The sequence below is a fragment of the Capra hircus genome, chromosome 11 (genome assembly GCF_001704415.2).
Source record: "Capra hircus breed San Clemente chromosome 11, ASM170441v1, whole genome shotgun sequence".
NCBI classification, from domain to species: domain Eukaryota; kingdom Metazoa; phylum Chordata; class Mammalia; order Artiodactyla; family Bovidae; genus Capra; species Capra hircus.
Genome location: NC_030818.1, coordinates 21,442,428 through 21,458,036, shown reverse-complemented (window position 1 = coordinate 21,458,036; position 15,609 = coordinate 21,442,428). Strand labels below are relative to the sequence as shown.

The following is a 15,609-nucleotide window of genomic DNA, read 5'->3' as shown; positions in this document are numbered from 1 at the left end:
GCATATGTACGCTAGAATGACAGTGAAATTTGTTGTGGAAATAAAAGACCACAGACTCAAAAATATAAAATATATTCTCCAGGAAAAAAAACAAAATGAGTAACCATTTTAGAGTTCCAGCCTTTTTCTCTACCCTGTGTGTAACTCACCTGGTAACTTGAGTGAGTTATCATGGCTCTCTTCCCTCGAACTACCTCCCACACCCCTTATGTTATGGTAGTGGGGGCAGTTGACAAGGGGGTCTTGGGAAAGAGAAGAGCTTTAGAGCCATTCAGCTTGTGGATAGTTCTGGAAGAAGAGGAATGAATGAAGTATTTGTCATATCCTACCATTTATAAAATCAACCTTTAAAAATCCACTTTTGCTGATAGACTCCCATTCCCCCATCCCCAGCCCCTGGCAGTTGCCATTCTATTTTCTATGTCTTTGAGTTTTTATTTACTCTATGTAAGTCTATTCTGTATTCCATGTAAGTGGAATCATGCATTATTTGTCCTTTTGTTACAGATAATATAAGTGAAGTAACTGGCTCACTTCACTTGGCATAATGTCATAACATCTTAAAGATTTATCTATATTGTAGCATGTGTCAGAATTTCTCAAGTCTGAATAATATTTCATGGTATATACAGCACATGTTGTTTATCCATTAATCCATCAATGGACTCTATGGTGCATAATGCTGCCCCTGTGAACCTGGCTATACAAAAATCTGTCAAGTTTCTGCTTTTAGTTCTTTTGGGCATATAACTGGAAGGGTGGTTGCTGGATCATGTGTTAATTCTATGCTTGATTTTGGGGGGGAATTAACGTACTATTTTCTATAGCAGCTGCATCATTACAGTCCCGCCAGCGGTGCGCAAGGGTTCCAATTTTCTCCACATCTTCAATGCTTGTTATTTTCTGAGTGTATGTTTGTTTCATTGAAGTATAGTTGATTTACAGTATTCCTTTAGTTTCTGGTGTGTCACATAGTGATTCAGGTTCTTTTTATAAAGATTATATTCCATTATAGGTTGTTATAAGATACCAGGTATAATTCCCTGTGTTATACAGCAAACCCTTTTTGCTTGTCTATTTTATATTTAGTAGTTTGTATCAGTTAATCCCCTACTTCTATTTTTCTCTCCTCCTGCTCTCTCCCTTTTGGTAACTATAAGTTTATTTTCTGTGTCTGTGAGTCTGTTTCTGTTTTGTAAATAGATTAATTTGTATTATTTTTTAGATTCTGCATAGACTAGGCATAATATTCTATAGGCTAGTCCACGTTGATGCAAATGGCAATATTTCATTTTTTATGACTGAGCATTACTTCATTGTGTGTACATACCACATCTTTTGTTGACGGGCACTTGGGTCGCTTCCATGTTCTGACGTTGTAAACAGTGCTGCTGTGACCTTTGAGGTGGATGTGTCTTTTCGCACCAGTGTTTTTGTTTTTTGGTGTGAAGTAGTCATAATTATTTCAGTCTCCTGCTTTCCTAGTTCTTAGCACTGTGAACAGGATTTCAACTCTTAACAAATACTTACTGCTGGCCACGAAAAACCTGATGGACCCCAAATGTCTGGCTGTTATCTTAGTAGAGTATTGGCACCAAGATGATGGCCCTAAATCTTTTATGACCGGAAAGAAGCATTTACCCTCTTAAAGACCTCACCACCTTACTTGTCATCAGTGATTTCTGGTTGCAAGTATTTTCATCTTATGGTTTTTGTAAATGAATTCAGAATATTATTATACCTCAATTTTCATTACTCTAATAGAGGATTTTTTAATCAGGCAATCTTAATTTGTGAAATATATATGAAATAGATGAAACAAAAAGAAGAAAGCTTGATTTTAGCCTTGTTAGTAAAAAAAAAGTCTTTAAATTTTGAAACATGCCTGAGTTAAAAAAGCAAAGTAAAAAACTCAGCAAAATTCGATAATAGTAAGAGTTTTGCCCATAACCGTATAAATGGATATATCCCATCTACAAGATGCTGTCTTTATGTTAAAAGAATATATTACACATCTGTTCAGCTACTGCTGATCTTCCTAGTTGTACTAGGCATTTTAGCCCATAAACCAGGGAAAAATATATTGAAAGGTATTTACAGTTGACCCTTGAAGGGACACCAGCAGTCAAAGGTTGGAGTATAACTGTAAAGTTGGGCGTCCTGTGCTTCTGTGTTTTCGGGTTCAGCCAACAGCATATCATGTCGTATTGTAGTATGTACTTACTGAAAAAAAGTCAACATATTAACTGGATGCATCCACGTGGCGCTAGTGGTAAAGAACCTGGCTGCCATGCAGGAGATGTAAGAGACTAGATCTGACAGACAGAGTGCCTGACGAACTATGGACGGAGGTTCGTGACATTGTACAGGGATCAAGACCATGCCCAAGAAGAAGAAAAGCAAAAAGCAAAATGGCTGTCTAAAGAGCCCTTGCAAATAGCAGTGAAAAGAAGAGAAGCAAAAAGCAGAGAAGAAAAGGAAAGATACACCCATTTGAATGCAGAGTACCAAAGAATAGCAAGGAGAGATAAAACCTTCCTGGGTAATCAGTGCAAAGAAATAGAGAAAAACAATAAAATAGGAAAGACTAGAGATCTCTTCAAGAAAATTAGAGACACCAAGGGAACATTTAATGCAAAGATGGGCTCAATAAAGGACAGAAATGGTAAGGACCTAAAAGAAGCAGAACATATTAAGAAGAGGTGGCAAGAATACACAGAACTATACAAAGAAGATCTTCATGACCCAGATAACCACGACTGTGTGATCACTCACCTAGAGCCAGACATCCTAGAATGTGAAGTCAAGTGGGCCTTAGAAAGCATCACTATGAACAAAGCTAGTGGAGGTGATAGAATTCCAGTTGAGCTATTTCAAATCCTGGAAGATGATGCTTTGAAAGTGCTGCACTCAGTATGTCAGCAAATTTGGAAAACTCAGCAATGGCCACAGGACTGGAAAAGGATTGCATTCCAATCCCAAAGAAAGGCAGTGCCAAAGAATGCTCAGACTACCACATAATCGCACTCATCTCACATGTTAGTAAAGTAATGCTCAAAATTCTCTAAGCCAGGCTTCAACAGTACATGAACTGTGAACTTCCAGATGTTCAAGCTGGATTTAGAAAAGGCAGAGGAACCAGAGATCAAATTGCCAACATCTGCTGGATCATTGAAAAGCATAAGAGTTCCAGAAAAACATCTGTCTCTGCTTTATTGACTATGCCAAAGCCTTTGACTGTGTGGATCACAATAAACTGTGGAAAATTCTTCAAGAGATGGGCATACCAGACCACCTGACCTGCCTCTTGAGAAATCTGTATGCAGGTCAGGAAGCAACAGTTAGAGCTGGACATGGAACAACAGACTGGTTCCAAATAGGAAAAGGAGTACGTCAAGGCTGTGTATTGTCACCTGCTTATTTAAATTATCTGCAGAGTAGATCATGAGAAGCATTGGGCTGGAAGAAGCACAAGGTGGAATCAAGATTGCCGGGAGAAATATCAATAACCTCAGATATGCAGATGATACCACCCTTGTGGCAGAAAGTGAAGAGGAACCAAAAAGCCTCTTGAGGAAGGTGAAAGAGGAGAGTGAAAAAGTTGGCTTAAAGCTCAACATTCAGAAAACAAAGATCATGGCATCTGGTCCCATCACTTCATGGCAAATAGATGGGGCAACAGTGGCTGAATTTATTTTGGGGGGCTCCAAAATCACTGCAGATGGTGATTGCAGCCATGAAATTCAAAGACGCTTACTCCTTGGAAGGAAAGTTATGACCAACCTAGATAGCATATTGAAAAGCAGAGAAGATTTTTTTACCAACAAAGGTCCGTCTAGTCAAGGCTATGGTTTTTCCAGTAGTCATGTGTGGATGTGACAGTTGGAGTATAAAGAAAGCTCAGCGCCAAAGAATTGATACTTTTGGACTATGGTGTTGGAGAAGACTCTTGAGAGTCCCTTGGACTGCAAGGAGATCCAGCCAGTCCCTCCTAAAGGAGATCAGTCCTGGTTGTTAATTGGAAGGACTGATGCTGAAGCTGAAACTCCAATCTTTAGCCACCTGATGCGAAGAGCTGACTCATTTGAAAAGACTCTGATGTTGGGAAAGACTGAAGGCAAGAGGAGAAGGGATAACAGAGGATGAGATGGTTGGATGGCATCACTGACTCAGTAGACATGAGTTTGGGTAAACTTCAGGAGTTGGTGATGGACAGGGATGCCTGGCATGCTGCGGTAGATGGGGTCGCAAAGAGTCGGACACGACTGAGTGACTGAACTGAACTGAACTGAAGAGACACAGGTTTGATTCCTGGCTCTGGTAGATCCCCTGGAGGAGGGCATGGCAACCCACTCCAGTATTCTTGCCTGGAGAATCCCATGGACAGATGAGTCTGGCAGGTTACAGTCGATAGAGTCACACAGAGTTGGACACAACTGGAGCAACTGAGGACGCATGCTTACAGTCTAAACCCATTGCTGTTCAAGGGTCAGCTGTATATGTGGAACACTGTGTTAATTGCTGTGGAGGAACATTAGCAGTAATATAATCAATGCTCTGAAGAACATGGGTCTCCTGCATTGCAGGCAGATTCTTTACCAACTGAGCTATAAGATTTCCCCAGAATTAAGTCAAAATTGAATAAAGTCTATAAATAAATTTACTGTGGGAACAGATCAGCTGTGTTCATTTTAAATCTGTTAAACTCTTACTTACTATAAAGTTATGTTGTGTGGTCACATTTCTTACCTTTTGTATATGAAGACAGTTTCTAGGGAGGACTCATTTTATAATTGCATGATGATAGGACATTAGCTGGAAAATCACACCTAACCTGTTTCAAATATACTTCAACAAAATTAAAAAGAGAAAATAATTACCTACTGATATTCATTCCATATTTATTCAGTTTGCATCCTGTCTTCTGCTTTTATTAGTCAGTGTTCCAACCCTACTTGCTTTTCTTTTTTAAGAAACAAGAATTATCTACAGTTCAGTCCCTTTTACATATGTAAATTGTCTACCACGTTAAAAAATATTTCCTAACACTTTACTCATGCACCATATTCTATTTTCTATTTTCTTGGTTAAAATATATTGCTAAAGTATTTCTTTTGTGTTTTTGTAGCTAACTGTAATAATTCTTTGACTTCCTGCTGTTTCCTCATCAGTTACAGATAGACTTTGTAATCTCCAGCTAAGTTAAAAAAAATAAGATTTTCTTGGTCATATGTTCTCCTTTTCCAGTGTTCTGCATCATATCCTCCGTTTATTTTCAGTTCTTGCAAGGCCCTTGTTTTCTTAGAGCCTTTATCCTAGTTCAGAAGTTTTCCCCTATTCATTAAAACACTTAGGACTTTCTGACCCCAAAAGATATTTTAATTGGGACTAGGTTAACCATCTTAAATTTTTTGCTGATAACCATCTTGAATTTTTTGCTGAATTTTCAGTTTGAATCTGTTCTGGGCTATTGCATGTTTTCAATCTATGTTGGTTGGCTTCTTTGTTAAACACTGTCATTTGTTAATAAGTTGATGCCTGATTTATGCTACTGAATTTTTTATGTCTATCTAGGCATGTTCAGATATATTATTTAGCTTATAAAGAATGGGCTTATTTTATTGTTATTTTATAGGGTTAATTTGAGTGTTTTGCCAAAAGTTTTGGTAGCATTTTTCTATTCCGAATAGCTTCCAGGTCCCGTTGGAAGGCTTTCTAGATCAGTCAAGACTGCCCTAAAGATACATGAATGACTGCTAACTTTGCCCAAGCTTCTCTTTTCTTCCTTTCCTTTTTATTTCTTCTCATTTTTCTTATCTGATTTGCTATCTGAATTCCTGCCATTTAATAAGTGCTTGGTGAATAATAGTTGAGTTAAACAAGATTAACTGATTATTAGAAGAACTTAGTGTAGCCCTTTTGCTTGAGGACATGCCCAGCACATTTCCCCCCCACTTTGGATGCTAAAACATAACTTGATTTACAGAGGAGTTACTAAAGAATGAAACCCTTTCAGTTTCAGCTTTCCTGGTCGGGCTTAATACATGGCACATTTAATCGTCAGACTTGGATCTATCAACAGATTCTCCCCAGCCTGAGTGTTATCCTGTATGTGAACTTAGGCTCCATTTCCTATTAGAATATTTCATTAGTTATTTTAAATTCTTCTCTTACCTTTCTGAATATCCCAGTTGATTTTTTTTTAAGTTATCATCATTGACCTGGTAATTGTCATATAGCAGATGAGCTAGCTATTCTTAGGACCTATCTATATTTATATAATACAAGTCATGGCCCCTCTGCACGAATGTGTGCTTTTGAAAGCTGTCATTTGATTAAAGGCTTAAGAGATTGTATTGGCTAAAGAGGTTGCTGGTCTGGCTTTTAGAAGGGCCCAATTACTTGTAGCTAAAGAAAATAAACTTGAATTCAATAAGGTATGCATTGATATTAGTATTTTTCTCTTCTAAATACCAAAGCTTAAAAGTTCCTGTGTAACATGACCACTTACATAGTACAGCATAATAATTGTGTGATGGTCTAATGATAGTGATTTCATCCTATTAAAATATATCATTACAAATTAAAGAGAACAAGTATCCATTTTCATTAGGATTTTATGTGATACCAGTGTGACAGTTCACTAATCTTTTTTGTTTATGATATATTATCTTTTCTGTCAGTGGTAAGTACATATACTATGCATGGAAGAACACAATTATTGAAGAAGACAAAATTTGAGTTTGTCTAAACCAGGCTTTTGACTTTTATTTTCATCAGATTTTTTTTGGACAGGTCTTAGAGTATTTAAATGTTAAAATGCTTTTCACTTAAATGTGATGTATTGCTTAGAAGTCTCATATTTCTCAGCTTAATATTTATGTAATCTATGTATATCCTAACAAGGCTGAATATTAGTTATTAACAGGAAAATAAACAAATGGCATTTGAAAAAGCATTTATTTAGGGCCTAATTACTGTGTGCCAGGTACTATGCTAGACCCTAGGCTATAGGGAAAAAAGATGGATTTAACAATTTTCCTATGTTCGAGGAGTTTTACAGCCTGGCTATTATTTTTATAGACTTATAAATAAATTAATGAAAGGCAGTATAAATGCTAAAGGAGACATATGTGTTAAATACTGTGGAGTCGTGAAGAAGGTCCCACCTATCTTCCTGGACAGTCTTAGAAGGCTGCTCCAAGAAAGTAATTTTTGCATGAAGTCCTCATTGTGCTCTGGCAATATCTTGTAAAATTAGAAAGCACTTTGAGTACACTAATGTATTCTGATGAAAATAACATTCATTTAAAATGTGAAATATTCCCCCCTTAATCATTAAAACAGTGCTTGAAATACCGTGGGAGAAAATGAAACTTTGTACTTTCCATAGTTGTTGGAAGGCACTTTTTCCTCCAGAAGGCATCTGAGTCGAGCACACTTACTATTAGTTCCTTCATATTTCAGCTCTTAACTCTACAACTTGCAGCGTTCAGTGGAAATGTTTAAATAGTTGAACTACCTTAATAATAATCACATGAAGTTTTGCTATGTAACTCGCAAAAGTATTAAAAGTCCTTAAGGGCAGTTTATAATCTTGTGCAAGTTCACATGTATAATTTACTTTAAAAAACACCTTATTTTTTAATCTTTAAAAAATGATTACCTGTTGAGGCAGTAGTAGAAATATATGAATGTGTGTGTATACATAATGAATCCAGATCTTATTTAAAGTCAAATCAAGATTTTTGTTGCTTGTTCTCTTTTGTAATCGTTTTTGCTTCATTATAGCTTGAGCATAAATACCTTATTTAAGCTTTTTTTTCCCCAAAAACTTGTTTTCACAAATGTTAATTATAGTAGCAGTGACCGTAAATGAAACTTGCATATATTATTCAAACTAGTTGCCAGAATATTTTTGGTAACTTAAATCATAAAATGTATAAAGCAAGACTACAAACTTCCGAAATCTTTTATTGTTGGAAGTCCTACCTTGCCTCCTTTTTAAGAACATATAGCAATACAGATTTATTTGAAGTCTGAGGTTTCTCTTTTTAAATAATATTTATTATAGTATCATGATTTGTGATATACAACCGTTTTGCTAAATATTTTATTTTGTACCATTAGGATCTACAACTAGAATATGGACAAGGACACCAAAGTAGTTACTTTTTAGGTGCAAACAAGTAAGTAAAATCCTTTAAAAATTATATTTAAATTTAAGAATAATTAAGTTGCCTTTAAATATGTTATTAATTTTATTTTAAATATTTACAGTAGATTATACTAGTCTGATAGATTATATTTTATAATATGTTTAAAACTTTTTTTTTTATTACTTCCTTGCCAATCATCTACTCAATAATTGTCATAATGGGGACAATCACATTAAATTTTTTATGTCAAGCTACTTTGTAGACCTTACCTGTTAGGGACAGCTAAGTACATTCCAACTGAAGAGGAATATATGTTTCAGCAATGTATTTCCTTTATTTGAAGAGTTGACATGTGTATTCCTTACAAAACTGGTTCCGGTGCATCTTCCGGATGCATTGGCCTGTGAAAACAGATGGAAATAGTCACACGGTTTAGAAATCTTTGTCTTAACTTTAAAAAAAAGTAAATAGTTAAAATGGGTCTCAAGTTTTTGAAGTTATCATATATTTTATGCAAGAAGTAAATCCAACAGTTAATTCAAGGTCAGCTGTATACCAGGCCCTGTGTAGCTGGTGCAGCCCCGCAGTGAGAAGGCACCTAGCTTACAGGGTGACAGTCTAAGATGTTCATAGGCCTGAATTAGCATGTTACCTGGCCAGGGCCTGCTGTTTCTCAGAGTCCATTTTCTGAGTTCATGGATGAATTATCATTAGAAAAGCTAATTTATAGGGAAATATTTAAACTGAAAAAATCTCCCAGCTATGTGGCTATTATTTCAATAATCAGAACTACTTAAAATTTCAAAATACATTTTCAGTGAAATTAGAGGGTTGAGACATATTTTAAGTTAAGCAGGTGACTAAAAGACAAGCAACTTAGGTTCTCAGATTTAGAGATAGTAATGTAAAATCTTGTCTCTTTTTTTTATAAACTCAATGTTTAAATATTCTTTTTTTAACTTAAAGAAGGCTTTGACAAGCTAGAGAAATGGATTAGTTATGATTTAGCTCAAGGTTTTTTTTTTTTTAAACCTTGTGTTTCTTAAAATTTAAAATAAGTCTAAAATTTCCCTGCTAGGAAAATGAAGTTTTGTCAAAATAGTAGCAATGTGTTATTTATAGTTCGTCCTGATTTATTGATGGGCAACAAGGGAAAGTCTGTCTCATAATGGGTTAGCAAATAACCCATTCTGATGTGTTTCTGTGTTATTTTCGTCTTAATTTCAGGCCCCTAGTTTTAAGAATCTTGTTAACAAATTTTGATGTATTTTTATGAGATTGGATAATTTAGAAAAATATTTACTTTTTTTAGTTTATTTTAAATATATTTTTATATTATATACTTGCCAAAGTACCCCAAAAATAGCCTGTCATTAAGTGCTTTTCCAGATTCCTTGGTTCTCATTTGTCTGATTATGTGGGTTTTTGTTTTTTTTTGGATTGTTAAACATTTTCATATTATATAGTTTACTTTGGCTAGGTAAAATGTTAATAATTTGCCCAACCTTCATTTTTTGATTAATTGGATCCCTGCTTAAGGAACTGTATTCTATATAACGAATCACTGGCAAGGTAGGTTGGCCAAAAGTTTGCACTTTGGCTGTGTTTCATGTGCAGGAATATACATACATGTGACATGAGCATGGATGTAGCACTTCTCTTACTGTACCGATATGTCTGCTTTATTCTTGTGACGAGGCAGTGTTTCAAAACTCACAGGATTTTCTGCTTTCTCCATAGGTGATCAGGCAGACAGATTTCCATTTATGGGTTTCTACCTATTCCAGACCACTGTCTAAGAGAGTTTCATTGTCGTTGTTTTTAAAATAGAATATATGTATTATGACTTAGTTGTTTTCCTTTGAATTCTGTTATTACTGGGGTCAACTTTTTTATTAAAAACCAACAAGATATTATTTTTAAAAGAAAAATTATTTCTGATGTCTTTTAGAGCCAAAGTTCTAAAAATAAATTCTCTTCTAAAGACTTAAATAACAGTGAAAGGAAATTCCTGGCATAATTAAGTATAGCAGTGCACATGTGTGTGCTAACTCACTTTAGTCGTGTCCAATTCTGTGAGACCCCATGGACTGCAGCCTGCCAGGCTCCTTTATCCGTGGGAGTCTCCCGGCAAAATACTGGAGTGGGTTGTCATACCCCTCCAAGGGATCTTCCCGACCCAGGGATCGAACCCACATCTCTTACGCCTCCTGCATTGGCAGGTGGGTTCTTTTACCACTAGCACCACCTTGGAGTGTAGCAGTAATAAATGCCAGATCAGAGTAAGAACTGTCTCTTGCTGTAACTGTGTCAGTTCAGTTCAGTCGCTCAGTTGTGTCTGACTCTTCGCGACCCCATGAACTGCAGCACGCCAGGCCTCCCTGTCCATCACCAACTCCCGGAGTTCACTCAGACTCACGTCCATCGAGTCAGTGATGCCATCCAGCCATCTCATCCTCTGTCATCCCCTTCTGCTCCTGCCCTCAGTCCCTCCCAGCATCAGAGTCTTTTCCAATGAGTCAGCTCTTCGCATGAGGTGGCCAAAGTACTGGAGCTTCAGCTTTAGCATCATTCCTTCCAAAGAAATCCCAGGGCTGATCTCCTTCAGAATGGACTGGTTGGATCTCCTTGCAGTCCAAGGGACTCTCAAGAGTCTTCTCCAACACCACAGTTCAAAAGCATCAATTCTTCAGTGCTCAGCTTTCTTCACAGTCCAACTCTCACATCCATACATGACTGCTGGAAAAACCATAGCCTTGACGAGACGGACCTTTGTTGGCAAAGTAATGTCTCTGCTTTTCAATATGCTATCTAGGTTGGTCATAACTTTTCTTCCAAGGAGTAAGCATCTTTTAATTTCATGGCTGCAGTCACCATCTGCAGTGATTTTGGAGCCCCAAAAAATAAAGTCTGACACTGTTTCCACTGTTTCCCCATCCATTTCCCATGAAGTGATGGGACCAGATGCCATGATCTTCGTTTTCTGAATGTTGAGCTTTAAGCCAACTTTTTCACTCTCCTCTTTCACTTTCCTCAAGAGGCTTTTTAGTTCCTCTTCACTTTCTGCCATAAGGGTGGTGTCATCTGCATATCTGAGGTTATTGATATTTCTCCCTTAACTTTGAGAAATTTACTTCAGTTTTCTCTAATGAATGGGGATTATAATAGTACCTGCCTCATAGTATGTTAAGGATGAAATGGAATAATCATTGCAAAACATTTAGTACCTTTTTAGTAAAAACACATCAATTGCCCTTATTTATGGTATTTACTTAGTAAATGTTGTAAGAGTAAATGAGTATGAGTGAAAGAATAAAATTGCCTTTTGGTTTTAAAGAAACAAGGAGGTTTTTTGCTGTGTTTTTTAACATAATCGGGGCAATACTTACAGACAATTTTGAGCCAGTTAGGCAGTTTTGAAAGATTTTAGTAACAAGCAGCTAATTCAGATATGCTAAACACTTCGGTGGTGGTTTTTTATTTCTCTGTCTGTTTCTTCAGTTTATCAATTAAATATATGATCTGTTTACAGATTGTACCATTTTTAAACTCTTCATCCACATTTTTTAGTCATTTTAGATTGACTTTATTTAATTCAGTATGTGAGGGCATCTTTTTTGATTTGTTTTATTCATTACTGTCTCAAAATTCCATAAAAGGAATTTAAGTAGGCTAGTGAATAGTGACATTATTTATTATGTTGCATCCAGTCTTGTGATTAAATCAATATCATATTTTTCTACAATGCATTCAATATGCAATATTTAGTATAAATTAACCTTTATGAAAATGTAGCCATATTTCATTTTCTTTTCTATATAGGCTGAAAAGCAAACCATGTTTTCTCCTTTTCATTAAAACTTCGTGAATTCTATAACTTTATTAACAAAATCTCTTAACTCATCATAGGAGATTTACAAGTAAATGAATAAAAAATATATGAGCCCCTAGCCATAGAATATCTGCTTTTTCATGTTCTCTTATTTTTATAGAACCTTTAATCCCAGGAAGATAATGTTTTAAAAAGTGAAATGCCATATGAGTCCAATTAAATATGGTAAACTGAAAATAAAAATACATTTTAAATTCTCCTTTTAATTATTTTCAAATGCTAATATTCTCTACTGGAAAAGAAATGGCTCTGAAAATATTGTCACATGCTTAATAAAAAGTTTTTTTCATATCCTCTAAGATCTTCTAAGATGGCTTCCCTTATAGCTCAGCTGGTAGAGACCCTGCCTGCAGTGCAGGATACCCAGGTTCTATCCTTGGGTTGGGAAGATCCCCTGGAGAAGGAAATGGCAACCCCCTCCAGTAATCTTGCCGGGAGAATCCCACGGACAGAGAAACCTGGCAGGCTACAGTCCATGGGGTTGCAAGAGTCAGACACAACTTAGTGACTACCCCCACAAGATGATATGAAACCCTACTGTAGAGTTTAGAAGAAATTATGTTTCATTTGATAAAAATACAACAGTGCTTCTGAAATTTTAGTCTCCGGATCCCTTTACAGTCTTAAAAACTTATTAATGACTTCAATGAGCTTTTGTCTATATGGGTTACAAATATAAATATTTGTAGTACTGAAAGCTTCAAAATATTTTTTTATTTCGAATAGTAATATACTCATTACATGTTATTTTAAAAGTTTTTTGTGTGTATTAAAAAATTCCCCATCTTTAAGAACAAAGTGAAATGCCAACTCTTAATGGTACCTTCTTTGTAACACCAACTGATTGTTCTCATGAGACTTAGAAGCGGCTTATATATGGCAGTATCATACAGCAAACGTTTGGTTGAGGCCCACAAACAACATTGTTTTATGAAGAATAGCTGGGTTTTTTGAAGCAGAATAATATTAAGAAAAAAAGGTGGCTTTGTTTTATGTTTTTTGCAGAAATCCTTAATATCTGGCTTGATAGAACATAGCTGGATTCTCATGTCTGTTACTAATCTATTATGATATATATCTCATGAAAACATGAAAAGAGAAAGTGTTAGTCGTTCAGTCCTGTCCTGCTCTTTGGGACCCCATTGACTGTAGTCTGCCAGACTCCTCTGTCCATGGAATTCTCCAGGCAAGAATACTGGAGTGGGTAGCCATGCCCTTCTCCAGGGGGTCTTCATGACCCAGGGATCGAACCCAGGTCTCCCACATTGCAAGCAGTTTCTTTACCATCTAAGCCACCAGGGAAGCCCTTCACATCTCATAGTCTCCAGAAAACTCCCTTGAGTTTCATTCTCAATGACAGAATAAAAGTGAAAAAGAAAGAAAAAGATTGAATGAGTTTGTTTGTTTTTTAAGTGCTTTAGATTATGAAAAGTTTTTACCTTGCAGACCTCTTACAGGAGCCTAAAGGACCTACAGGGTTCCCAGACCACACTTTGAGAATTGGTAATTTAGAGCAGTGTTAATTAAGAGATGGCCATACCAGACCACCTGACCTGCCTCTTGAGAAACTTGTATGCAGGTCAGGAAGCAACAGTTAGAACTGGACATGGAACAACAGACTGGTTCCAAATAGGAAAAGGAGTACATCAAGACTGTATATTATCACCCTGCTTATTTAACTTATATGCAGAGTACATCGTGAAAAACACTGGGCTGGAGGAAGCAGAAGCTGGAATCAAGATTGCTAGGAGAAATATCAGTAACCTCAGTTATGCAGATGACACCACCCTTTTGGCAGAAAGTGAAGAAGAACTAAAGAGCCTCTTGATGAAAGTGAAAGAGGAGAGTGAAAAAGTTGGTTTAAAGCTCAACATTCAGAAAACGAAGATCATGGCATCCGGTCCCATCACTTCATGGGAAATGGATGGGGAAATAGTGGAAACAGTGTCAGACTTTATTTTGGGGGCTCCAAAATCACTGCAGATGGTGATTGCAGCCATGAAATTCAAAGACACTTACTCCTTGGAAGGAAAGTTATGACCAACCTAGACAGCATATTAAAAAGCAGAGACATTACTTTGCCAACAGAGGTCCGTCTAGTCAAGGCTATAGTTTTTCCAGTGGTCATGTATGGATGTGAGAGTTGAACTATAAAGAAAGCTGAGTGCCTAAGAATTGATGTTTTTGAACTGTGGTGTTGGAGAAGACTCTTGAGAGTCCCTTGGACTTCAAGGAAATCCAACCAGTCCATCCTAAAGGAGATCAGTCCTGGGTGTTAATCGGAAGGACTGATGTTGAAGCTGAAACTCCAATACTTTGGCCACCTGATGCGAAAAGCTGACTCATCTGAAAAGACCCTGATGCTGGGAAAGATTGAGGGCAGGAGGAGAAGGGGACGACAGAGGATGAGAGGGGTGGGTAGTATCACCGACTCAATGGACATGGGTTTGGGTGGAGTCCGGGAGATGGTGATGGAACAGGGGGGCCTGGCGTTCCTGTGGTTCATGGGATAGCAAAGAGTAGGACACTACTGAGCAACTGAACTGAACTGAATCTAGTTGATAATAATAATTTTAAAAACCCCACTAACTGAATACTTACTGTACTCTAAATTAGTATTCAAAGCATTTTACCCATATTAATTCATTGTATTTTCAGATAGACATTTTGATCTAGATACTATTGTAATTCCCATTTTACAGATATGGAAACTGAAGCTTAGGGATATCATAGGAACTGATTGAAGGCCACATCACTGACAGTGGCAGAGGCTGCTTCACAGCTTGAAATCATTTTGCTATACTGCCTCTAGGTAGAAGCTCTGTCTCTTAGACCTAGCCCTTGAAGAGCTTTGTGAAAAAATAGGGTTTGCAGTTAGTTTATGGTTTTCCTATGTCATTTACAACTCCAGACTTAAAATTTTGTCATTTTGAAAGACTTAAATTGTTATTTAACTATCCTAATTAAAACAGTTGATGGTTAAAATCATTCTGTTAATTGTTTATATTAGCTAACCATACTTTTCATTTTCTCTGGTTTTATGCTTTGATAATTCTGAGGGTAGTTTTTTCAACTTGATATAATAGGAAAGGGAAATGATTAGAAGGTACTACCTTACAACTTTTGAGGAGAGTAAATTTTCTGCTGAATCACTTTTACCACAGTAATCTATCAGTAACCATGTTTCTATCTCATCAGCTTTAAGAAGGCTCTTGAGTTTTTATGCTTAAAGAATCTAATACAGGAGGTATGCTGCATGAATGAGCAGGGAAAAGAAGTGAGGGACCTTCAGGAATGCTGTGAATTCTCTCTTACATTCCCGAATACCAAAGTTTTGTAAATTGCTCCTAATGATAAAATCCTCACACCTGGTCTGATACAGGCTTAGTCTCCCAAAAGTGTAAATGTGTTTGCCAGTACACCACTGGAGAACAGATCTTCAGGTAAGTGAGTGTCTTCTGTGGAAGCAAAGTGCTACTACATTCATGTATTCACATCACATGCATGCATGCTTTTGCAGAGATCCAACATGCTGAGTTTCATTTCGTAGGATTGCCT

At 36.7% G+C, this 15,609-nt stretch overlaps 1 protein-coding gene across 4 annotated transcripts in view; it reads left to right on the top strand.

Annotated features, from left to right (window-relative positions):
- The window catches only part of MAP4K3 (mitogen-activated protein kinase kinase kinase kinase 3), a 188,253-nt gene that overhangs the window by 134,724 nt on the left and 37,920 nt on the right, over positions 1-15,609 (top strand). For all 4 annotated transcript variants that reach the window (XM_018055152.1, XM_018055153.1, XM_018055154.1 and 1 more), the window contains one exon: positions 8,131-8,189. In XM_018055152.1, coding sequence (XP_017910641.1) covers positions 8,131-8,189 — 59 coding nt within the window. The remainder of the gene's footprint in view (positions 1-8,130; positions 8,190-15,609) is intronic.